The sequence below is a fragment of the Ornithorhynchus anatinus genome, chromosome 13 (genome assembly GCF_004115215.2).
Source record: "Ornithorhynchus anatinus isolate Pmale09 chromosome 13, mOrnAna1.pri.v4, whole genome shotgun sequence".
In the NCBI taxonomy this organism is placed as follows: domain Eukaryota; kingdom Metazoa; phylum Chordata; class Mammalia; order Monotremata; family Ornithorhynchidae; genus Ornithorhynchus; species Ornithorhynchus anatinus.
This window is the reverse complement of record NC_041740.1, coordinates 36,606,493-36,632,336: the sequence shown is the minus strand read 5'-3', so window position 1 is coordinate 36,632,336 and position 25,844 is coordinate 36,606,493. Positions and strand designations below refer to the sequence as shown.

The following is a 25,844-nucleotide window of genomic DNA, read 5'->3' as shown; positions in this document are numbered from 1 at the left end:
GTGTGCTGAGCACTGTAATAAGCGCATGGTGGAGTACAATATAACAGAGTGTGTAGACATTCCCTGTCTGCAGTGAGCTTAGAGTCTAGAGAGGCCTGACATGGCTTCCTAAGCCCACAGTCGACAGCATGTTGGATGACCTACCTCTAAGCCAGCCTGGGAGCTACATCCACCAACCCCTGCTTTTTTTTCATGATACCTCTTAAGCACTTACTATGTGCCAGGCACTATACTAAGTGCTGGGGTAGGTACAAAATAAGTGGGTTGGACACCATCCCTGTCCTACAAAGGTCTCACAGTCTTAATCCCCATTTTACAGATGAGGAAACTGAGACTGAGAGGATAATAATAATTATGGTATTTAAGTGTTTACTCTGTGCCAGGAACAGTACTGAGGGCTGGAGTAGATACAAGCAAATAGGGTTGGACACAGTCCCTGTCCCACACAGGGGTCTTAATCCCCATTTTACAGAGGAGATTATTGAGGCACAAGAAGTGAAGGGACTTGCCCGAGGCCAGACAGCAGACAAATGGTGGAGCTGGGATGAGAACCATGACTCCCAGGCCTATGCGCTATCCCACTAGGCTGTGCTGCTTCTCACCAGGCTTGTTTGGTTTTCATTAGCCCAGGCAACTGCCCACCTTATTGTTCCAATCCCTACCAGTAGTAATCAATGCTAGTATATGGAGTGTGCACTGGGGGCAAACACTTTGGGATCATTTGGGAAAAGAACAACAGAAGCAAGAGATGTTCCCTGCCTCAAGGAGTTTACACTCGGGCAAGTTCCCTAAAGACCCTGCTGATCACTGTCACTTCCTCTCCTAAGGATATGCCATATACCTATGACCGGACTGTACTTGTGTCTCTTCACCTTGTCCAGATCCTTTCCCCGGGAAATGCAACTTGAAAACACACAGGCCCCCACATACATCACCATACCCCCCTCCCCCCATCCCCCAGCACTTCGCTCAATCTTTCCCAGATCTCCAGTAACTTTCTGGTAGCTCTGGGGTATACGAGGTAACTTCCAAAAAGAGGGATCTCCACCTGCACTGCTCTTTCCAACACAACCCTAAATGTGTTTAATCCAATTCTTGTCTTGTTTTACGCTGTCGAGTCGTCTCCGACCCAGCGGCTAAATATAAATCCCCCTGATCTGGCCTATCCCAGAGGGTAAAATTAATACCCTGCAGGGATATTGTTAATAACTGTTAATACAAATTTCACAAATTCTAATGAATAATTTATTTGGACTCCTCCAAGTCCAAAGAAAGTGTCAGAGCAGTTGTTGTATGCCTTTGCCATTCGTCACCCTTTTGGAGTGGCCCAAGCCCCACCCCATTTCTCTGACCTCTTTTACTTCTTTCTCTTGCATTGTGTTTTCAGGGGTTCCTCAAAAATTGGGGGATGGCTCCTAAACTGCCTCAATTCAGGCAGGAGTTTATTAGCAGAACTACTCTTAAAAAACCGTCTCCTCCATGTCGTATAGTCTGACCAATCCCCTCCATTTCTCAATTCTGTCTACCCTTGGCCTTTTACTCACCTGTTTGATATTCATGATTATTATTTGCACTACCCTTACACTTAATTGTTGTACAGTTGACCATTATATTCCTATGTCCCCATTAGGTTGGAAGCTACTTGGGGTGGGGATTTTTGTTTGTTTGTTTTGGGTGTGTTCCCAAGCAGCTAGTGTAGTTACTCTGCTTGTGGTAGGTACTCAATAAACGACCTGGATGATAGTAATGAGGTGCCAGCATCTGTCTCAACTGGCCCAGGCAGTTCTGTTTACTTGCCCCAGGCAAGTTGATGCATGGTTGCTCCACCCTGTAGGGAATGATTTCTGGTGGTATTTCCAAGTGGTTTAAATTCTGATCCCATCTTTCATAAAGAAGCATTTTAAAGTAGTCCAAAGGGCATTTTGCACTTGAGGCATCAGAATCATGCCATTCCTGTCAGTCGGTCGTATTTACTGAGCACTTACTGTGTGCAGAGCACTGTGGTAAGTGCTTGGGAGAGTACAATGTAACAGATATAGGATGACATTTCTAAAGTAAAGTCAAAGACCACTGGACTAAAAATTGATTCCCAATTGTAGCCCATATCCCAACCCTTAGTGCACCTCTATAGCTAACCTTATTTATAGCAAGTGCTCTACTCTCCACCACCAGAATTCTCCAGGGGATGTCTCCTGGTCCCGAGTGATAAATTTGGGGAGCCCACTATTCAGCAGAGGAATGACCGGGGCATTAGATCTAATATAATAATAATAATGTTGGTATTTGTTAAGCGCTTACTATGTGCAGAGCACTGTTCTAAGCGCTGGGGTAGATACAGGATAATCAGGTTGTCCCACGTGAGGCTCACAGTCTTAATCCCCATTTTACAGATGAGGTAACGGAGGCACAGAGAAGTTAAGTGACTTGCCCACAGTCACACAGCTGACAAGTCCAGCCAGCTAGAAAAGAGTCCAGTGCTTTAGAACAGTGCGGGCTGTTGGCACTGTAAGTGCTTAACAAATATCATAATTATTACTAGAACAGGATAAGGGAGACCCAGGTTCTGGTCCTAGATCTCACTTGTCTGCTGCGTCATGTTCACTTCTCTGGGACTCAGTTTCATCATCTCTAAATTGGGGATAAAATGCCTCTTCTCCTTCCCTCTTAGACTGTGAACCCCATGTAGGCTGGGGGCCGTGTGTGATACGGTTACCTGGCATCTGTCTACCCTGGTGCTTCTACCACTTGTCTGCTGGGTGACCTTGGACAAGTCATTTCACTTCTCTGTGCCTCAGTTCCTTCATCTGCAAAACGGGGGTTAAGACTGTGAGCCCCCTGTGAGACAGGGACTGCTACCAACCTAATTACTAGGACCTACCCCAGCGCTTAGAACAGTGCCTGGCACATAGTAAGTGCTTAATGAATGCCCCAATTTCATAGAAGCAGTGCCTGGCATAGTGGACAGAGCACGGGCCTGGGAACCAAAAGGTCGTGGGTTCTAATCCCGGCTCCGCCACTTGTCTGCTGTGGGACCTTGAGCAAGTCACCTAACTTCTCCGCACCTCAGTGAGATCTTCAGAAGAGCCAGATGCGGGGGTCAGAGAAGTCATTTGGCTGCTGCGTGGCTCTGAAAATCATTTGGGTCAGACCAGAACTGTTTGTGTGGGTCTCCCATGGGGTGGCTTAGTGGCGATCACAGACTCGGGAGTCAGAGGTCGTGGATTCTAATTCCACCTCCGCCACTTGTCCGCTGTGCGACTCTGGGCAAGTCACTTAACTTCTCTGCGGGTCAGTGACCTCATCTGCAAAATGGGGATGAAGACTGAGCCCCAAGGGGGGCAACCTGATGACCTTGTATGTACCCTTGGCGTTTAGAACAGGGCTTGACACACAGTGAGCGCTTAACAGGAGAAGCAGCGTGGCTCAGGGGAAGGAGCCCGGGCTCGGACGTCAGAGGTCGTGGGTTCTAATCCCGGCCCCGCCACTTGTCTGCTGGGTGACCTTGGGTCAGTCACTTCACCTCTCTGAGCCTCATGTCCTCTTCAGTCAAATGGGGGTGAAGCCTGGGAGCCCCACGTCCCGTTTCCCCTGGATCTTCCCAGCGGTTAGAGGAGTGCTCGGCACCTAGGAAGCGCTTAAGAAATACCAAAATGATTAAATGCTCAATGAGGATAAATAGGAGGAGCTGGATAGCCGCTTTGCCTGCTCCTTCTCCCCCTCTCCCCGTGGAAGGAGGCGAGGCTCCCTCCTCCTCTTCCTCCCCCTGCGGCGGGGGGAGGGGTGATGGGTGCCTCCTCCTCCCCGCAGCCCGCCCAACGCTTCCTGCTGCCGCGCTTCCCGCTTCGCCGGGGACGCGCCTGGGGCCCGGGCACGGGGGGAGAAGAGTTGCCCCAACACGTTCACTTTCTGGCCCCGCCGACGCCCTCGGCTGCTGCTGCTGCCCCCCGGGGCTGCTGCTGCCCTCCCGCGATGCCCTTCAGGAAAGGTAAGACCCCCTTTCCCTCCCCTCCCGGGGACGAGGCGCATGCACGGAGAGATTCCTGCCGCCGCTCCTGCCCTGAGGGACACACCCGACGTGACCCGACCCCTCACACTCTGCCCCGCGCCACCCCGACCCCTCATACCCTCTTCAAAGCCCTACTGAGAGCTCACCTCCTCCGAGAGGCCTTCCCCTGCTTCCCTCTCTGCTCCCCCTCCGCCCTCTGCTCCCTCCCCCTTCTCCTCTTCACCTCCCCTCAGCTGAGCCCCCTTTCCTCTGCTCCTCGCCCCTCTCCCTTCCCATCCCTCAGCACTGTGCTCATTTGTCTAGATTTTTATGACCCTATTTATTTTGTTAATGAGGTGTACATCCCCTTAATTCTATTTAGCCTGATCATGTTGTCTTGTTTTTGACCGTCTGTCTCCCCCGATTAGACTGTGAGCCTGTCACTGGGCAGAGATGGTCTCTATCTGTTGCCCAATTGTACATTCCAAGCGCTTAGTACAGTGCTCCGCACATAGTAAGCGCTCAATAAATGCTATTGAATGAATGAATGAACACCCCGCCCCAGCGACCCCGGACCCCTTCGGGGGTGTCAGGAAGGGCAGGGGCACTGGGAAGGGTCGGGGACGCTTCCCCACTCACTCCCACTGAACCCAACCGCCCGCCCAAGGGGACGATGCAGAAACAACAGCTTTGGCCGAAGAAGTTTCTTGTGGTGAGGGAGAGACTGTGTGTGTAATACCGATGTTGGTATTTGTTAAGCGCTTACTATGTGCCAAGCGCTGCTCTAAGCGCTGGGGTTGATACAAGGTCATCTGTTGTCCCACGTGGGGCTCACAGTCTTCATCCCTCATTTGACAGAGGAGGTGACCGAGGCACAGAGAAGTGAAGGCACTTGCCCAGAGTCACACAGCAGACAAGTGGCGGAGTGGGGATTAGAACCCACGGCCTCTGACTCCCAAGCAGTGCTCCTGCCACTAGGCATGCTGCTTCCCTATGTACATGTGTCCATGTGTGCTTCAGACATCGTGCCCGCACACGCGGCCTTACTCCCTGCTCCCTGCCATCCTACCAGCATAGATCTGTGGCCCTGCGGAGCTGCAGACCCCTGGAAAGGATCGGGGGCCGGGAGACCCAAGCCACAATTTGGCCCCGACCCGTGGGGACCTTACCCCTCTGATGCCCAGTTTTCTCACCCGCTAATGGGGCATTAGAAACTGACCATCCTACCCCTCAAGGATGCTAGGAGGTCAAATGAGAGAACTGCATGACTTTGTGGGAAATGCACTGGGGGCTTTGCAGGCTTTCATCCAAGCTCCCTCGGGCAATTGATTGGACACCTCAGTGCTGTCATTACAGGGAAATCTTTAATAATTGTGGTATCCGGTAAGTGCTCATTATGTCCCAGGCATTGTACTGAGCCCTGGGGTGGATCCTAGCAAATCGGTTTGGAGGCAGTCCCTGTCCCGCGTGGGGCTCACAGTCTTAAGGAAGGAACCTTAATGTTCCACAGAGAGGCGTGCCGGCACCCCACCCTCCTGTCCTCCCCCTTCACCAGGGTTAGTGGAGTCCAAGGGGCTAATAAAAATGGTATTGTTAAGCACTTACTATATGCCAGGCGTTGTACTAAGTGCTGGAGTAGATACAAGGCTATTCCTTGGATGACAGATTTATCAGATTCACCCAATAGCTTCTCATTGCAGAGACTGTCTGCAGTCAGATGATCAGGTGCAGCTGAAAGCCCTTCAGCTGGCCTTGTTCTGTCAGACTCCTTTTTGTTGTCCCTTAGAACTGCTAGTATTCATGTGCAGACTTTATCAATGCCTGTTCTATCATCATTTCTTAATTAATCTTCCTGGCTTCCTGGTCAGCTAGTCACTCCCAGAGGCGGGGAGACTAAGCCCCGGAGAGTGCCTTGTCTAAAGTCACATAGCCTGTCTGATATGGGCAGAACCAGAATTGCAACCCCAAGTCCTGAATCCCAATTCAGAGCCTCCCCGTCCCCTTGGCCCCGGCTCTCCGGGTCACCCTGTTACAAGCTGAAAACAAGTGGTCACTGAGATGCGAGGGTACCGACCTCAAAAGTAAAGCCCTATGGCAGGTGTTCATTTGCAACTGAGAGTCTGCGGTCTTGGCACTTGAAAAGAAAGGTTGGAGTGTGCTGGGCTCTTGTGAATGTTTATAATCCAGAAATCCCATTGGCACGGGTGGATTACAAAATCTAACTCAGCTATGTATATGCATCACGCATCCTGCCTTTGTATGGACAATAACTCTCTGGGAGAATATACACCCATTGGAGTTTCAGACTCATAGTTTCCAGAGTCATTTGTATTCTGTAGAGTGTGTCCTCTCCCTCACATCAAACAATTTTTAATTCATGCTAATTGCCAATCCCTCCCTGGCTGCATTGTGTGCAACTCTGGCCTTGGCCCACTGCACACATTTCCATGGAGTCTTTATAAGGCCTCTCTCTCCAAAGCTAGCAAGAACACTTTCCCCTCCCCTGAAGTAAAGCTCCTTCTGGGGTGGAATGAGACAGTCACTTAGTATAATTTGCTCTTGAATGTGAGAGCAGATAAGGGGAGGAAGAGGATCTGAGAGGCAGGCACTTCTATACTGGCTATCTGTCCTGGGATCACATCTCTTTTCTGCGCCTCATTGATCCTCCCCTCATTGATCCTCATTCGGAATTGTTTAGGGTCCTTTGGATCTCTGGGCAGTGGTGGAGTGTGTGGGGTCCTATGCGCATAATAGTCGATAGAGTACAGACCTGAGAGTCAGAAGGACCTGGGTTCTAATTTCAGCTCCGCCACTTGTCTCTTATGTGACCTTGGTCAAGTCAGTTAATGTCTTGGTGCTCCAGTTACCTCATCTGTAAAATGGGGTAAGACTGTGAACCTCATGTGAGACATAGACTGTGTACAACCCGAGTAACTTGTACCTGTCCCAGTGCTTAAAACAGTACCTGGCACATAGTCTATCCTTAATACCATTAAAAAAAAGTTTGCTCTCCTTACCAGCAATGGGAATTGGGAAGGGAGGCATTTTGGGAAGCTGAAGCCACATAGTAGTTCTTTGTTAAAAACAGATCCCCAAAGTGAGTGAGTCCTTTAACCCAGAAACTGCTGCTTCAGTAGCCCGGGTGATTGGGGGATAAGCCAGTCAAGTGCCAATCTTGCCTCTGCTTATCTTCCTATCCTTTAGTGTATCCATCTGTAAAAAAGGGGACACAGAGAAGGTGTCAGGCAATACCTACCCCATGTGGCCTTTTGGGGGTTCAGGTAACCTGTAGGAAATTCTGTAAAAAAAAAAAAACATTTAGCAAATATAAACTAATATATTGGGTAGTTAGGAGGCTTGGCCAGAGCACCACGGACCAGCAGACGATGGCCAAGGTGGCCACCTCAGTAGCTCCTGTGGTTTCCGCTGCTCACATTAGCCAGCTGTTTTCCATATTCCTGGTGAATTTACCAACCCACCAAAAATGTCTTGGGTAGTTCTTCAGTCAATCAATTAAATTTATTGAGCACTTTGTGCAGATCACCGTACTAAACGACTAAGAGAGTACAGTGTAACAGAATCGGTAGACTCATTCTCTGCCCACAACGAGAAAAAGCCTTCACGATTGATGGCACTGCCCCAGCAGGCATTGCCCTACCTCTGACTGCTGCAACCCCTCCATCCTAGGGAGATGTAGGTTGACCCACAGTGAGGGTGGGGGTGATTAGGAAATCAATCAATGTGAAAACCATTTTCTTTGCTTCAGGTTCCCAGGTTCGATTTTCACCTTGCTGAGTCTCTTATGCTTCAAACTACCTCACTAAGTTGAATGCAAGTGATGAACTATCCCTCCCTTCCGAAGAACCTTTGGTTCTCCAAAAAACTGCTTCCTTACGCTCTGAACTTGCCAATATCACAGAAGGAGGGGGGAGGGATTGGAATCAAATGTTGTGAGTGACTTGTCATGGAGTCAGCTCTATGAGAAGGCAGAACCTCCCCTTCGTGGTGACCCAATCCATAAGCTACCCAACCTTATCGTCTGGAGCATCGTATCACATTCCAAAACACGTTTCTGGAAAGATGTTCTCACAGTCTGATTACTAGGGGAGGGTGTCTTTCAATTGCTTGGCCAACCTAGGATCTGGAGTTTGATCTCAGACACTAAGCCGGCTTTGGCCCTGCTGTCACCTGCAGGGGGTGGGGCTAGGGCCCCAAAGCAGAGCGGTGGGTGAGAGAGTGATCCTCCCTCCTCTGGTCCCTCCTTGTGGTTGGCCGACTGGCCCCTTGGCCTGCCAGCGTGGCCCAGCCTAGGCATCTGTGCCGACTGGCCCCGTGGGCTGCCAGTGTAGCACAGTCTAGGCGTCTGTGTGCCGACCGGCCACGTGGGCTGCCAGTGTGGCCCATTCTAGGCATCTGTGTCCTCTGCGAGGAGATGTGAACGGCCTGGCATCTCCCAGGGCAGTGTTAGCTCTCGCTAGGGGGCAGGCAGGCTGGGCCCACTGGGTGAGCAGAAAATGCCTGATGACTCAGACTCCCTGGTTGTGCAAGCTGCCTCTGGGGTTTTGCCTTTTATAGGTACTGACTCTGGAGGGATATTCCTCACCCGAGGCGGGCCTAACACGGCCAATGGTTAGCAATTGGAAATAAAGTAAAAACGTGATCCTCTCCCTCAGGTCCAGCTGCTGCTGGGTTGTTGGGCAGTCTGCCCTGACTGCAAAGACAAGACGAAGGCTAGGGGCCTGCCACAGCTCTGTCTTAAGGCACTCTGGTGGTGGTGGTGTTGTGGGGTGTGGGGGGGTGTCTACAGTATATGTACACCTTCAGAAGAGAAATGAGTGCTGATTTTTATACTATTTTGCCCCCGTTCTGCCTCCCCTGAGGGGATGTCAGGGAGTCCAACGTTTTTGAGGGCCTGAAGGTGCCCTGGGAGCTGCTCTTAGGCCAGGCTGGGCTAATGGCTTCATCCCAGAGAAGAACTGTGAGGGCCTGGTATTGTCCTACTGGCCAGAGTTAGAAGCAGGGCCTGGGTCTGGCTTCAGTTTCTTCTTTGGAAATGGGGAGACCCAGGTTCTAGAGCCGGCTCAACTCCTTGCTGATCATTTAATCTCTCTGGACCTTAGTCGTCTCATTTTTAAAATAAAGGTAAAATATTTGTTCTCTTTCCATCTTGGGCTATTCCTCAGTGAGACAGGGACTGGATCTGATTATCCTCTATCTGCCCTAGTGCTTAGCATAATGCTAAGACCCTAGTAAGTACTTAATAAATGCTATTATTATTAATGATAATAATAGTACCTTTAGCAGGTCTAAGCTGGAGATGTGGCCTAGAGGCCTTAGTATCATCGACTTCAGGGCTCCTCCTCTCAAGAAGATAATAGAAATAATCCCACATTGAATTAGCAGCGTGTTTTCATTTTTCCAAAGTAGTGTAACAGACATATCTAATTCTGTCCTCACAACAAATGTCTGAGCTCAGGAGAGAAAGGTAAACTCAGTTTTGCCAAATTGAATGCTTTCACTTGGCACTTCAGCTAGAATACCACTGGGGAAATTAGGGAATGTTCTTCCAAAATGCTAGTCTGTTTAGGATAAAGTGTACTGCAGTGCTGGACTCCGTGGTATTTACTGAGTGCCTACTTGGTGCAGAGTACTGTACTAAGCGCTGGGGGAATGCATGATCCCAACCCTCAAGAAGCTTACAGTCTAGTTGGGGAGACAGACATTAAAATTAATTACAGTTAAAGGAAGCAACCAAGTATAAAGAAATGTACATAAAGTTGTGTGGGAGTGGGACGAGTACCTAAATACTTAGGGCATGGGACTAAATGCATGGGTGAGGCAGTAGGGAGGGAAAATAGGGTGGGGGGTGAGAGGTTACTTGAGGAAGGTTTCCTGGAAGAGTTATGATTTTAGTAGGGCTTTGAATATGGAAAGAGTGCTGGCTTTTCGTATATGTAGGGAGAGGCAGTTTTAGGCCGTGGAGAAAGTATGAGCAAGGGAGTCATGGGTAGGTGAGAGTGAGCTCAGGGGTTGTGGAACTAAGGTTGATGGCATATGCACGGTGTTGGAATGGGTGGCTACTATGGTGAAGTTTTCCTTAACAAAAGATTTTGCAAGAATGTAAACCCTGGGGTTTACATTAGAAAACTCCCATCCTTCCTTCAGGCCCGCTGCCTTGGAGGGCTTGGAGGTTGGGTGTAGGGCCCAGTAGATGGTGTTTTCCTTCTGTAATTGCAAAGGCAGTTAGCTGTCGTTATTTACCGAGCCTTCGATCATCTGCATTGATGCCGAGTAGACAGTGGCCACTTTTGGCCACTTGATGGCTAGAAGCCCGACTTTCTGACCCCAGAAAGTTCAGCCTCACATTTATCAAAGGAAAATTGAGCTTGGGGTGATTTTTTTTTCTTTCCTGATGTATGTGCCTCTCTGGGGGGAATTGTGGGAAGGGGTAAGCAGTCTCACTGACTCCGACCCAACCCCTCACCAGCCTTGGCTGCTGGTCCAGCTGCACAGGGAGAGGGAGAACATTTAATTTAGGTGATGGGGTCTCCATAGGCTCTGCCTGCCCTGGGCCCAGCGCCTTAATCTATCCCCGACCTTAATCCTTAGGACCTTAATCTATCCCGGGCTAGCAGCACTGGTGCCGTCCTCTCAAGAGGATGGATGACCTACTACTTGTACTCACTGTCGGAAAATGCTTGGCAGCGCAAGCCATCTAATGAATAGCAGTGAGAACTGGGAAGGATCAGCAGGCATTGCCGTAAGCCCAGAAATTGAATGTAAACACCCGGTGCTTGTTAAACCTTGGGGTTCCTCAGGCTCCGGAAAAAAGCAGGGCATCGGTGACCTCTTTCTGTTCAGTTTTCTTCCAAGCCCTTCTTCTCTCCCACCTCCCCACAGCCCCACAACTCTGCACAAGGCCAGGGGAATACAGAGAGCTGAGAAAATGTGGGAGGAACAGACATATTACCATCTGTTTGCAGTGCCTGATCCCCTCCTAGACGTACAACAGGGCACTGGCCACTCAGATTCCCTGTTTGGGTCAGACTGCGGGGCCCAAGCAAGATAATAATAATGATGATGGTATTTGTTAAGCACTTACTATGTGCAAAGCACTGTTTTAAGTGCTAGTTGACTGCCAACTTGCCAATGGAAGAACTCTGGCATTGTCCTGGGAACCAGAACATTCAGGTTGTTGCCCTGAGACTACCCCTAAGGGCGACCTGTATTTGTTCCTTGCAGAGACCCAGAGAAGTTGAAAGACCTCACAAAGATCACATAGCATTTCTCTGGCACAGAGCAGTCTAAGTGGGCAGGGAATGCGTCTGTTTATTGTTATACTGTACCCTCCCAAGTGTTTAGTACAATGCTCTACACACAGTAAGCTCTCAATAAATTTGAATGAATGATTCAAGTTTCTTGATGTGATCAAAATTACTCCTTCCCTCCCCCACATCCAGAAAGACTGAAGACACCAATGTTGAAGTCAGGGCTGGCTAAGGAGAAGCTGTGAGGCCCAGTGGAAAGAACATGGGCCTAGGAGTCAAAGGACCTGGGTTCTAATCTCAGTTCCCTCACTTGCCAGTTGTGTGACATTGGGCAAACCACTTCACTTTTCTGTGTCTCAATTTCATCATCCGTAAAATGAGCATTCAGGACCTGTTCTCCCTCTTATGTAGACTGTGAGCCTCATGTGGGACAAAGACCGTGTCTGACTTTAAAACTATCCCACAGTTTAGAACAGTACTAGGCAAAGAGTAAGCAACCAATCATTTCTGAGTGCTTATTGTGTACTAACACTTAACAGATACAATTATTGCTATTTTGATGAGGCTTATGGCTGCTCTCTCAAGTTTGCTAAAAGTCAGACTGACCTTTAATAAATCCTGAGTCCAATCATTATCCAGAATCTGAATTAGCCAGCTGGGTGTGTAGTACTAATGTTCATTCATTCAATCGTATTTATTAAGCACTTACTATGTGCAGAGCACTGTACTAGTGCTTGGGAAAGTACAGTACAGCAATGAACCGTGACATTCCCTGCCACATTAACTCACAGTCTAGAGGGAGGGAGGGAGACATCAATATAAATAAACAAAGCCACAGAGATATACACATAGGGAGCAATTTAGGGTGATGCAGAAGGGAGTGGGAGATGAGGAAAAGTGGGGTTTAGTCTGGGAAGTCCTCTTGGAGGAGGTGTGCCGCTTGGGGGAAGTAGTGTAACTGTGATCAGCAATCATAGGCCAGTTGGCCTCTCAATGAGGAGACATTGACATGCATCATGTGCCAGCTACTCTCCTCCCTCCCATTGGGATTTCCCTAGTCCTTGCCCTGTAGGTCACAGATCGTGGGAGGGAGCTCTAGTCTGTTTATTGGGGCCAGTACCGGGAAGGATTGATTCTCCTGGGAGAAGGCCTCAGTTTTTTTTATTTTTTTTCTTCCTTACCTGAAAGCGTTTAATATCCAACCCGAGTTGGGCATTCCTGGACTCCATTTGGTGGACTTCCCTGGTTCCTGACAGGAGACTGGGTTTCTTCCAGCTTGTAGGTCTGAAGGGACCAACCCCCAGGAGATACTCTGCATAGGTGTGTGTGAGTCTCTCCTGAGACTTCCGCTTCTGCCCCTTTTATTATTTTTGTTGTCATTGCTCAGTGTAATAATCAAAAACATTTTCAATGTTTGATATTCTAAGGGCTCTGTCTGGTGTTGGTATTGGTAGAAATGAGTTGCTTTCCAAGAGCAACTGGGAGAGAAAAGTGCCAAGTGATCTTTGGGAGATTTAAGCTTGCCTTTGGGGCCCAGTAATCATTCCCCTGCCCTTTCCCTAGGCCTCCCCCAGGAAAGGTTGTCCCTTTCGTTATCTTGTATCTGCCCCAGTGCTTAATATAATAGTAAGCGCTTAACAAATACCATTTTTTAAAAAAGGCAAACAGCAAATTAGCCATTAACTGCCAAAACCACCCTGACTTCTCCCTCCTGCCTGTCCATTGCCTCCATCACCTTAATGAGGAGTATGTCTCTCCCATGATTCAGGAGAGGCTCTTGGTACCAAGTGGCATCAAATTGGAACCAGCCCTCCCCATTTCCTTCTTGGTAGAAACCTTCTAAGGAGCCAGATGTGGGGGTCAGAAGTCATTTGGCTGCTGCCTGTCTCTGAAAATCATTTTGATCAGACCAGAACTGGTTGTGTGGGTCTCCCCTGGGCTGGATAATAATAATGTTGGTATTTGTAAGGTGCTTACTATGTGTAGAGCACTGTTCTAAGTGCTGGGGTAGATATAGGGTAATCAGGTTGTTCCACATGAGGCTCACAGTTAATGCCCATTTTACAGATGAGGTAACTAAGGCATAGAGAAGTGAAGTGACTTGCCCACAGTCACACAGCTGACAGGTGGCAGAGCCGGGATAATGCAAGAAAAGGAGCGTGGCTTAGTGGCGATCACAGACTTGGGAGTCCGCGGTCGTGGGTCTAATCCTGACTCTTCCACTTGCCTGTTGTGTGACTGGGCAAGTCACTTAACTTCTCTTTGCCTCAGTTACTTCATCTGTAAAATGGGGATGAAGACTGTGAGCCCCACGTGGGACAACCTGATTACCTTGTATCTATCCCAGCGCTTAGACCAGTGTTTGGCACATAGTAAGCACTTAACAAATACCATCATTATTAGTAGTAGTAGTAATAGTATTTAGCTATCACTTTGTTCTGGCAAAGAGCTGCCTCTGGGTGTCAGAGTTTGCATTCGGTTATCCCCGGGTGAGGGGCAGAATTGACCTATTCCTCTGGGGCCTTGGATCTATCTGACTCACCAAACATGGGGCTGCAGGGAACTAGAGAGAGAAGGCTCAGGCCCCTGCCACTTGTCCTTTTATCTTTTGAAACTATTAAGATAAGAAAATGGGAGATGACCTGCCCTTTAGCCTGACAGCTCATTATTGGTCTCTGAATACTTTGACTTCAAAAGGTGTCTCTGACCTTAGGATGTAAAAGTTATCGCCTCCTTAGCCTGATAAGGGAGAATGAATGGACACACAGGCTTGGGACCTGCCGTAGCTGGGGAAACTGAGGCACAGAAAGGAAAGGCATGGAGTGGCCTTGATCGTAGGAAGCAATGTGCCCAAGTGGAAAGAGCATAGGCCTGGGAGTTAGAAGACCCGGGTTCTAATTCCGGCACGGCCAGTTGCCTCTTGGGTGACCTTGGGCAAATCACTTAACTTCTCTGTGCCTCAATTTCCTCATCTGTGAAATGAGGATTAAATCCTACTCCCTCCTACTTAGACTGTGACCCCCATGTGGGACAGGGTCTGTGACCAACCTGATTATCTTGTATCCACCCCAGTGCTTAGAATAGTGCTTGACACATAGTCAACACTTAAGTATTCTAATTGATATTATTATCTGTTTCAAAGCCTCAGAGTCAAGCCAAAGGGAAGCGGGGAATCCAGAAACCCCTACCCGCTTCTGGTAATCAAACGCTCATTGTCATGTGCTAGGTCAGCTTGAAACCCTTGACTTGACCCTTGACCCTCCTCAAATCCTGTTGTGATAAAGAACTCGGCTGGAGTCAGTGGACCTAGGTTCTAATTCAGGCTCCACCACATGCCTGCTGTGTGAGCTTGAGCAAGATATATAAATAACGTCTCTGTGCCTCAGTTAACCAACTGTAAAAATGGGGATTTAAATACCGGTTCTTTCTCCTCCACCTTATATTGTGAGCTCTGTGGGACTGGGGCCGAGTCTGATTATTTTGTGCTTACTCCAGTGCTTGTAACAGTGCTTGCCACAAAGGAAACGCTTAACAAATATCACAGTAAATTATCATCATTAGGTTGACCAGTTCGGTGGATCCCTGCAGCCTCCAGACTCTCGAACGCGGTTTCAGTTTTGGATTGGGTAGACTCCTGGGTTAGAACGGGGAAAGAACTCCCCATTTTCCGTCAAAGACAGAAAAAGAAAGCTTTGATCGAGAGGCCCATTGGGACCCGGGAATGTTGTCATCCATCCCTCCCGAGCCGCAGATTCACATCCTGCCCTCTGGATAAGCTGAACTTTAGGGAAAGTTTAAGCAAGTTCACCGGTCTGCTAGGTCAGCGTATTTGCAACTATCTTTACCCAATGAGTCTTTACCTAAACATTAGTCCCCCTCCTCCCCCCCCCCGCTTGATTGTTTGAGGAAGTAAACCCGGGGTAACCGGAGGAAAGGGAGGAGGTCTTTATCTGCGGCTGGAGATAGCAGTATCCTTCTGCCTTGTTTCTACATTTTCACTATCTGTGGTTGAAACTGACCCGGCTATTTCTCTCTGCCCCGCATCCTTTCCTGTTATTCACCTGGCTCCTTACTTCCCGGCCTGCTAGCCACAGGAGAGACTGTGCTTAGCCTTAACTTGGAAGTGGGTTTCATAATTCAACTCCCACTTCTCCCCACACCCCCAGTCTCATTCAAGGTTTTGAACGCTTTGCCCCGAAGACACTCCCTCTTAGCTTCCTGTACTTTTCGTGTTTTTTCCGGGCAGGGCAGAGTGGTTGGGGGGAGGGAGGGAGGGAGAATGTGCCTGTGACCTGAGTTCGTTCACTAGCGCCTGGCAGTGCCTGCAAGATTTTCTACCACAATAATAATAATAATAATAATAATGTTGGTATTTGTTAAGCGCTTACTATGTGCAGAGCACTATTCTAAGCGCTGGGGTAGACACAGGGTAATCAGATTGTCCCACGCGAGGCTCACAATCTTAATCCCCATTTTCCAGATGAGGGAACTGAGGCACAGAGAAGTTAAGTGACTTGCCCACAGTCACACAGCTGACAAGTGGCAGATCTGGGATTCGAACCCATGACCTCTGACTCCCAAGCCCGGGCTCTTTCCACTGAGCCACGCTGCTTCCCATAGCCATGCTGGATGGGGACAACATGGCCCAGTGGAAGGAGCGTGGGGCTGGGAGTCAGAAGACCTGGGTTCTAATTCTGGCTCTAATTGCTCACTGAGTGACCTTGGGCAAGTCACTCCACTTCTCTGTGCCCCAATATCCTCAACTGTGAAATGGTTATGTAATACCTGTTCTCTGTCCTATTTAATAATGTTGGTATTTGTTAAATGCTTACTATGTGCAGAACACTGTTCTAAGCGCTGGGGGAGATACAGGATAATCAGGTTGTCCCACATGAGGTTCACAGTTAATCCCCATTTTACATATGAGGTAACTGAGGCACAGAGAAGTGAAGTGACTTGCCCACAATCACACAGCTGACAAGTGGCAGAGCCAGGATTCGAACCCATGACCTCTGACTCCCAAGCCCGGGCGATTTCCACTCAGCCACAGACCGGGAGCTCCATGTGAGACAGGGGTGGTGTCAAATCTGATAAATGTATATCTTGTCCAGTACTTAGAACAATGCTTGACACATAGTAAGCGCTTAATAAATACTGTATAAAAGCAAAATTACCATCCAGGCCAAACACTTCCCTCCATCTGGTCTACCTCATCGCCAGCTACTTGCCCACATCCTCCCTCTAGCGTGGAACTCTCCACCTCTCCATGTAGGACAGAACACCACTTTCCCCTCTTCAAAGCAGTGTGGCTGAATGGAAAGAGCACAGGCTTGGGAGTCAGAGATCATGGGTTCTATTCCTACCTCCATCCCTTGTCAGCTGTGTGACCTGGGGCTAGTCACTTAACTTCTCTGTGCCTCAGTTACCTCATTTGTAAAATGGGGATTGACTGTGAGCCCATGTGGGACAACCTGATTACCTTCTATCTACCCCAGTGCTTAGAACAGTGCTTGGCACAATGTAAGCACTTAAAAAATACCATCATTATTTTCTCCTACAAGAGGCCTTCTCTGATTAGGCTCTCATTTTCCTTATTCCTTCTTTTGCATCATCTGTGCACTTGAATCTGTCCTCTTTAAGTAGCTGATAGTCACTCCACCCTCATTCCCTCAGCACTTACATATATATCCATAGTTTATTTTACTATCTGTCTTCCCCTCTAGACTGCATTCTCCTTGTGGGCAGGGAATGTGTCTACCAACTCTCTTGTATTGAACTCTCCCAAATGCTTGGGACAGTGCTCTGCACGTAGTAAACGCTCAGTAAATACCATTGATTGATTGGCTTTCTCTTCCTAGCCAACCAGCCCTGATCTGGTGACTTCCTTGTGGGCAGGGATCATGTCTACCAAGTCCATTGCACTGTACTCTCCCAAGTGCTTAGCCCAGGGCCTTGCACCCAGTAAGCACTCAATAAATAGAGAAGCAGCGTGGCGTAATGGATAGAGCATAGGCCTGGGAGTTGGAAGGACCTGGGTTCTAATTATAGCTCTGCCACTTCTCTGCTGCGTGACCTTGGGCAAGTCACTTAACTTCTCTGTGCCTCAGTTACCTCATGGGGATTAAGACCGAGCCTTTTGTGGGACGGGACTGTGACCAACCTTATCAACTTGTATCCCCCCACCCAGCACTTAGCACGGTGCCTGGTACATAATAAGCGCTTAACAAATACCATAAAATAAATTTATCAGTTGATTTGGTGGTATCAGGGCTGGGGCTGGAGTGTGAGCCTGCCCCATCACCGCCTTATTCCTTGAGGGCTGGGTGATCACTTGTCCCTTGGCAACTAAGCAATCAATTGTATTTATTAAGTTCTTATGTTGTGCTGAGAGCACTGAACTGAACAAATCATTTATTCCACCTCGCCTGTTGTGCTCCTGCTGTAAACCACAGGCCCAGGCCCCCATCCGTTCCCAAGCCCAAGGAACCTCCCCAAGCCCCAGATGTGAAGCAGCAGGATTTTTCGGCCTAGCTGACCTTACCCTTGACATAGTCATCTGTGGGGTTGGGGAAGGGGAGGAGGTGTAGGGGCTCACCAGGGAGAGGGGATAAGGGTTAAGTGATAAGCACTGCCCTTAGGTGACCCCCCCAGCTGCCTCCCCTTCAGCTGTGGATTCTGGGGGTGGATCCCCAGCCCAGATCGACCCCTGCCCATCCCGTCCCCTTTGATCCGGGAAAGCGACTGGGCGTGCTTTAAGCCAGGGGAGGCCGAGTCCAGGCGGTGGGTGTTTTCCTGGTGAGGGTAAGGTCAAAAGGAGGAGGAGGGGGCAAGAAATTCATTCATTCAGTCATATTTATTGAGCACTTCCTGTGTGCAGAGCACTATACTAAGGGCTTGGAAAAGTCCAGTAATAAAGAGAGACAATCTCTGCTCACAACAAACTCACAGTCTAGAGAGACATCAGTACAAGTAAACAGGCATCAATATAATGATGAAGCAGCATGGCCTAGTGGCTAGGGCACAAGCCTGGCAGGAAAAGGTCATGGGTTCTAATCCTGGCTCTGCCACTTGTCTGCTGAGTGACCTCGGGCAAGTCACTTCACTTCTCTGTGCCTCAGTTCCCTCAGCTGTAAAATGGGGTTGAAGACTGTGAGCCTATTGTTGGGTAGCGATTTTCTCTCTCTGTTACCGAATTGTACTTTCTAACTGCTTAGTACAGTGCTGGGCCCACAGTAAGCGCTCAATAAATACGAACGAATGAATGAATAAATCTACCCCAACGCTTAGTAATAATAATAGTGATGGTATTTGTTAAGCGTTTACTGTGTCCTTTTGGGATAGTTACTAGGTAATCAGGTTATCATTACAGTCTTAATCCCCATTTTACAGATGAGGTAACTGAGGCCCAGAGAAGTGAAGTGACTTCCCCAAGGTCACACAGCAGAGAAGTGGCAGAGCTAGAACCCATGGCCTCTGATTCCCAAGCTCGGGCTCTTTTAATAAATCATAATAATGATGATGGTATTTGTTAAGTGCTTACTATGTGCTGAGCACTGAGCACTGAGGAAGAAACAAGGTAATCAAGTTGTCCCACGTGGGGCTCATAGTCTTAATCCCCATTTTACAGATGAGGTAATTTAGGTACAGAGAAGTGAAATGACTTACCTAAGGTCACACAGCAGACACATGGCAGAGCGGGGATTGGAACCTCTGACTCCTTAGCCCATGTTCTTTCCACTGAGCCGTGCTTAAGTGGCTTGCCCAAGGTCACACAGCTGACAAGCGGCAGAGCCGGCATTAGAACCCAAAACCTCTGACTCCCAAGCCCGGATTCTTACCACTAAGCTATGCCTCTCAGCGCTTAATACCATCACTGATGTTTAGAGAAGCAGCGTGGCTCAGTGGAAAGAGGCCGGGCTTGGGAATTAATAATAATAATAATGTTGGTATTTGTTAAGCGCTTACTATGTGCAGAGCACTGTTCTAAGCACTGGGGTAGATACAGGGTCATCAGGTTGTCCCACGTGAGGCTCACAGTTAATCCCCATTTTACAGATGAGGTAACTGAGGCACAGTGAAGTTAAGCGACTTGCCCACAGTCACACAGCTGACAAGTGACAGGGCCGGGAGTCGAACCCATGACCTCTGACTGCGAAGTCCAGGCTCTTTCCACTGAGCCATGCTGCTTCCAATTAAGACTGTGAGGCCCACGTGGGACAACCTGATCACCTTGTATCCCCCCAGCGCTTAGAACAGCGTTCTGCACATAGTAAGCAATTAACAAATACCGTCATTATTATTATTATTCTCTGTGCCTCAGTGACCTCATCTGTCAAATAGGGATGAAGACTGTGAGCCCTACGTGGTTATTCCCCCAGCGCTTAGACCAGTGCTTAGCACATACTAAGTGCTTAACAAATGCCATGATGATGATGATGATGATTTAAGTAAATAAATAATGAAATGAGCGCTATGTCCACGCCCCGATCCGGGCTGCGGGTGCAACACGAGGCGGCCCTGGGCCTTGCAGGGCTTGTCCACGCTCCGCGCACGTGGGGGTGGGGTTGGGGGGCTTGGCCTGGTCCTGGGGGGGCGGGTCCTCGTCCCCCCCCCACGCCCCCGTGCACGTGGCCGAGGCCTGAGCCTCCGCCGCTGTTCACGGGGACCTCACGGGGAAGCCCACGGGGATTTATTTAAAAAAAAAAATTCCAAGAAGTTCTGGGAGCGCCCGGTCGTGTAAACAGGACGGCTTGTTTGCCGAGAACCGGAGGGGAGCCGAAGGAGACCCCGGGGTATTTTTAGCTTGCACCGACTCCTGCCGAGCCGGGAAAGAGCTTGCATAAGGCAGGGAATGCATTGGGTTTTTTATCGGAGAGTCAATAGCCCAGCTCGTTTCTTCTTCCCTTTCCAATCCCCCGCCCCCTCCTCTTGGTTCGCTCACCGACGGGACTCCAGTTGTGGCTGGGGTGGCCGGAGGGTGAGGGGTGCGAGGTCAGGGGGTGGGGGGTTGCAGTCCCCGGGGTAAGCATCTGCTGGGTGAGAAATCCAGCCCCATAAGGGGCAGCAGCATCCCCCGGACACCGGTTTCTGGTTCTAGACCACCCCCGGAGGTGTGGGTGCAGACCAGGGTGACCCTTTTTTATGGTATTTGTTAAGCACTTACTATAATAATGATAATGATGGTATTTATTAAGCGCTTACTATAATAATGTTGGTATTTGTTAAGCGCTTACTATGTGCAGAGCACTGTTCTAAGCGCTGGGGTAGATACAGGGTAATCAGGTTGTCCCACGTGAGGCTCACAGTCTTCATCCGCATTTGACAGATGAGGTAACTGAGGCACAGAGAAGTGAAGTGACTTGCCTATGTATTATGTGTCAAGGTCTGTTCCAAGCACCGGGGTAGATATAAGGTTGTCAGGTTGGCCCCCGTGGGACTCACACTCTTAGCCATCATTTTAAGGATTAGGTAGCCGAGGGACATAGAAGTTAAATGAGATGCCCAAGGTCACACCGGACAAATTGCAGAGCAGGGATTAGAACCCAGGTCCTTGGACTCAGAGGTCTGTGCTTCATCCACCAGGCCACACTGCTTCCCTAGGGGATTCCAAACCAAAGTAGAACTGGCCCAGAGGAATCCCAGCTTCCTGGACCCTTCTCAGGGCTCTTTCAAACTGGGGGTGACCCAGAGCCAGGCTGGACCTTTGAGGAAAACGCCCCCTTCCCACCTCTCCTATTATCCCCCTCCCCTATCTGGTCAAGGTAGCTTCCTTAGCCTTCCCCTCCCACACTCGCCAGCATCTTCCCATTGAAACACTGGGTGACTCGCGATTTCCACTTATGTACAATTCTTATTGCACACTGCCCAATTTCATTAGCCTGGGTCTAATTTCTTACGGGGTCTGGTGATTTGCTTTTAAGAGAGAAGAGAGTAGATATGTAAAAGTCTTACTCATTTATAACAGAGGAATGTGGGTTCTCTGAGATGTTTGTTTTTTTCCATTTCCTGTCTTCAGGAAATTTGTCACTTTGTCTCCCTGAATTTTCTGGACTCAGCGGAATTATCTGTCAATACTGAAGAAATATTGGTTGACCTGGGTTCTAATTTTGACTCCACCACTTGTCTGCTGTGTGACCTTAACTTCTCGGTGCCTCAGTTACCTCATCTTTAAAATGGGGGTTAAGACTGTGAGCCTCACGTGGGACCACCTGATTACCTTGTATCTACCCCAGTGCTTAGAAGAGTGCTTGGCACGTAGTAAGCACTTAACAAATACCAACATTATTATTACATTATTACTATCAAATACCATTTAAAAAAATCACTGTCTGAAAGAGAGAATTAAAGGGAGAGGGTAGCCTGGACCTGATGGTGTATGCTAGATCTTGCTGTGTGTATAAAGAGGATAGTTTGAGAAGCACCAATTCTATTGCACTTGGGCAATGGAAAGTAAGGAGGAGAGGAAACAGTAAAACATCGTATTCTAAAGATACTAGAAGAGTTCAAGGATAGTCTAAGTATTCTAAATATACAGTAAAACGAAGGTTCAGGCAGTACTGCATCTCAACTAAAAACTGACTGTCCCGTGTAAACCTGGACAGATGGCCACACTAAATAGCACCCGTCGTGCTGGCCCTGTTCTTATTTTGGCTCAACGCTGGAGAGATTATTATTATTATTATTATTATTATTAAGTGCCCTCGAGTCGTTTCCGATTCTTAGCGACTCTAACGATATATTTTCTCCAGAACGTCCTGTCTTCTTCCATAATCCGTAACCTTGCTAACAGTTCTTCCAATATCATTGTTATGGTTTCCATTCATCCGGCTGCTGGTCTGCGTCTTCCACATTTTCCCTGGGCTTTTCCTAGCACTAGTGTCTTCACCAATAATTAGTCCTCCTGATGATGTGCCCAAAATTATGCTAATCTAAGTTGTCATTTGGCCAGTCAAAGACCACTTTTGCTCCAAACCCATTTGTTTGTTTTTTGGGCAGTCTCCCTTAAGGAGAGCTATACTTGGTAAAAAAAATTTGTGATAATTATAGCATTCATCAAGCGCTTACTATGTGCTAATAGATGATAATAATGGTATTTGATAAGCACTTACTGTGTGCCAAACACTCTTCTAAGCGCTGGGGTAGATACAAGGTAATCAGGTTGTCCCACGTGGGGTTCACAGTTTTAATCCCCATTTTACAGATGAGATGACTGAGGCACAGAGAAGTTAAGTGACTTACCTAAGGTCACACAGCAGGCACATGGCAGAGTCGGGATTAGAACCCACGACCTCTGACGCCCAAGCCTGTGCTCTTTCTACTAAACCCCGCTGCTAAACACTGGGGTAGATCCAGAGAGGGGCCCACCTCTGGAGAGCTTCTAGTTTGTCTCTGGAGATGGGGTGGAGAGTGGGGTCTAGGTAGGTGCGTGGCTTCCCAAGGGATCCTGGGAGTCATGGGGTGATACAAACACCTGAATCCTCATTATGAACCTTCTCCAGTGCCCCCACGCACCCCAGCCATCCTATTACAAAAGCAGGAAGTCTTTGCTGTATTTCAGTAGGAAATGTAGTCCTCAGCACTAAATTTTGAGATCAGTTCTCTCTCTGCGTTTTGGAGATGGGGGAAGTCAGTTCTGGGGGGAGAAGACATGCCAACAGCCAAATATCAACATCTGTGTCCCAGGCGATTGAGAGTTGATCCCTGGAGAAATCTGACATTGCCACTAACAGAGAAAGAAATACCACCGAGACTGACTAGGGCTTGAGCTAGAAACAGTTAAGATTGGGGTTAAGGATAGGGCTGGGTTCCCCCCTTTCTCTCCAGCTGGCCAAGCCTGATCATTTGTCCCTGGTGTGAGGCTCTGAAGCTCCCGGATCCAGCCGCCAGAAGGTCTGGGGGCAATGGAACTCAAGCAGTTGGCCCCCTGTTTTGGAAAGCTTTATATGTGGGGGTGGCTGAAAAACGGAGAGGGCTTCCAGCCTGGGTTCGGGGGTTGTGATGAGTAATGCACATAAGGACCTTGGAAAACTCAGGCTAAGTTGAGAGAGATGCAGAGGATTGATTCAGTTTTCTTGCTCTATTTTCATCTGGAGAATTAGTCATTGAGGGGTAGTCACTGAAGGGAAGCCAGGAAACCACTCGTGTGACAGGAAGAGATGTGGTGACGCCATCATCCTGGGAACACCCAGAATGATCCTGGACACTGACAGTGGAGAAGTCCCCGCTGACGGAGTCATTTGAGAGCGGCGGTTGGGACCTGCACCTACACGCTGCTGAGCCGCCACGCTTCCAGGAAGGCGATTGGCTCCTGCAGCCCTCGGAGCCAAAGCCGAGGGAGCCCCAGTGGGCAAAGACTCTCTGAAAGAGCAGATCATAGTGCATGTTGTGTTGAAGCTGGAGGGGCCCCCCAAACTCCTGCGGTGGGTGGGGTGCGGCAAATGGCAGGAGATATCACTCTCCCCACCTTGTGGGACTCTTTTACCTTTAAAGAGACCCAAAGATGGAGGAGGACATGGGTTTTATGGGAGGGGATGGAATTAGGGCTTTTCTGACCCAACTAGCTGGAGTCTGGCTCCCAGGGGCCAGGATTTGGCAGGGCAGTGTTAATGCTGTGCTGACGATGTTTACATCTGGATATCACGGTCCAGCTTGCTGACCTGGATATGAGCACCCCGTGGGGTTGGATTATCTCCAGGTCCTCCATGCTGTAACCCTAATGATCAGCTTTAGTTTCTTAGACCCGTTTATTGGTTCTGAGAACCGCACAACCCACCACAAGCCTTCCTTTGGGCTCTGCAGAGGACTTCGATACAGTTAGACTCTCTGTTCCTGTTCTCACACTCCCTTCTGCTTCTCTCTGACTTGCTCCCTTTATTCATCACCCCTCCCAGCCCCTCAGCACTCATGTACATATCTGTAATTTATTTATGTTAATGTCTGTCTCCTGCTCTAGACTGTAAACTCGTCTTGGGCAGGGAATGTGTCTGTTTATTGTTGTATTGTACTTTTCCCAAGTGCTTAGTACAGTGCTCTGCACACCATAAGTGCTCAATAAATATGACTGACTGACTCTCTAGCCATTCAAATAGAGAATGTCCATCCCCTAGCCCAACCTTGCTGGCATAGGGCTGCACTTTCATCATCAACAGTATTTATTGAGCACTTACTGAGTGCAGAGCACTGTACTAAGTGTTTGGGAGAGTAAAGTACAGTTGAGTTGGCAGACATGTTCCCTCTCCATAATTGACTTACTCCCTGAGAAGCTGCTTGATCTAGTGAAAGGAACACGGTCCTGGGAATCAGAGGACTTGGGTTCTAATCCTAGTTCCACCACTTGCCTGCTGTGTTCTTGGCACGTAATTAGTTCATAACAAATACCATGATCTTTACTATTATTGTTGTTGGGGTGCCCGGCACAGCTGATTTATGCAAGTTTGTTAATATGACACCCATTAGAATCCCTCGGCCAAGTAAACAGCCGTGTTTGGAATGTGAACCCAAGGTCTGGGCTGAACTTTTATTTCCGACTTGATGGGGCAAGGGCTGGTCAGGACAAGAGCCCTGTGTGAGGAAAGCTGATGGAACTTGGTGGGGCGGGTGGGAAGCGGGGAGAGTGTTGAGAATGAAAGGAGTCTGCAACAGATTCATGATGTCTTCTAGAACTGCAACTTAAATATTTGTATATATTATTTATTACCCTATTTAATTTGTTAATGAGGTATACATCCCCTTGATTCTATTTATCGTGATAATGTTGTCTTGTTTTTGTTTTGTTCTGTTATGCTCTGCTGTCTGTCTCCCCTGATTAGACGGCGAGCCCGCCATTGGGCAGGGATTGTCTCTATATGCTGCTGAATTGTACATTCCAAGTGCTTAAGTACAGTGCTCTGCACATAGTAAGCGCTCAGTAAATACTATTGAATGAATGAATGAATGAATGATGGGAGGAAAGCTTGGGAAGAGGGAAGAGCTCCCCCACTTTCTTGCCATCCCGAAGCTGGAAGACGGGGTCGAGAATGTCAGAAGGGGGAAAGCCCCCAGTTCAACCAGGGCTGGAGTCCAAAGGACCCACTAAGGAGGGTGAGCGAGGTGTGAACTGAAGTTAAGGTCTGAGGATGAAACCGCACCCAGTTTCTTAAAATGTAAAATTGTCCCCCTCTAGACTGTAAGCTTGTTTTGGTCAGGGAACATGTCTGCTAATTCTGTTGTATTGTACTCTACCTAACATTTAGCACAGTGCTCTGCACATAGTAAGCACTCAATAAATAAACAATAAATTGTCTCTTGTATATTGAGGAAATCTCATCTAGTGCTCACGATGTTCAGTGCCACACCCAACAATTTCCTTCAACTCAGCAACCCCCAGGATCCAATCAATCAGTGACATTTATTAAGCACCTAAATAAGTCCTAAACACCAACTAAGCACTTGGGAAGTGCTTCATTCATTCATTCAATAGTATTTATTGAGCGCTTACTATGAACAGAGCACTGTACTAAGCAATTCCAAGTATGCTACCCTCTAAGAAATTACCATCTAATGGAGGAGACAGGCCGAAGTTATTTATAGATAGCTGAAAGCTGGAGGGATCG

At 48.5% G+C, this 25,844-nt stretch overlaps 1 protein-coding gene across 1 annotated transcript in view; it reads left to right on the top strand.

The window, feature by feature from the left end:
- Nucleotides 1-3,889: 3,889 nt before the first annotated feature.
- Nucleotides 3,890-25,844, top strand: part of PFKFB3 (6-phosphofructo-2-kinase/fructose-2,6-biphosphatase 3) — a 63,304-nt gene continuing 41,349 nt past the window's right edge. Inside the window, exon 1 of the mRNA XM_007656962.4 lies at nt 3,890-3,985. Coding sequence (XP_007655152.1) covers nt 3,970-3,985 — 16 coding nt within the window. The 5' untranslated portion in view covers nt 3,890-3,969. The remainder of the gene's footprint in view (nt 3,986-25,844) is intronic.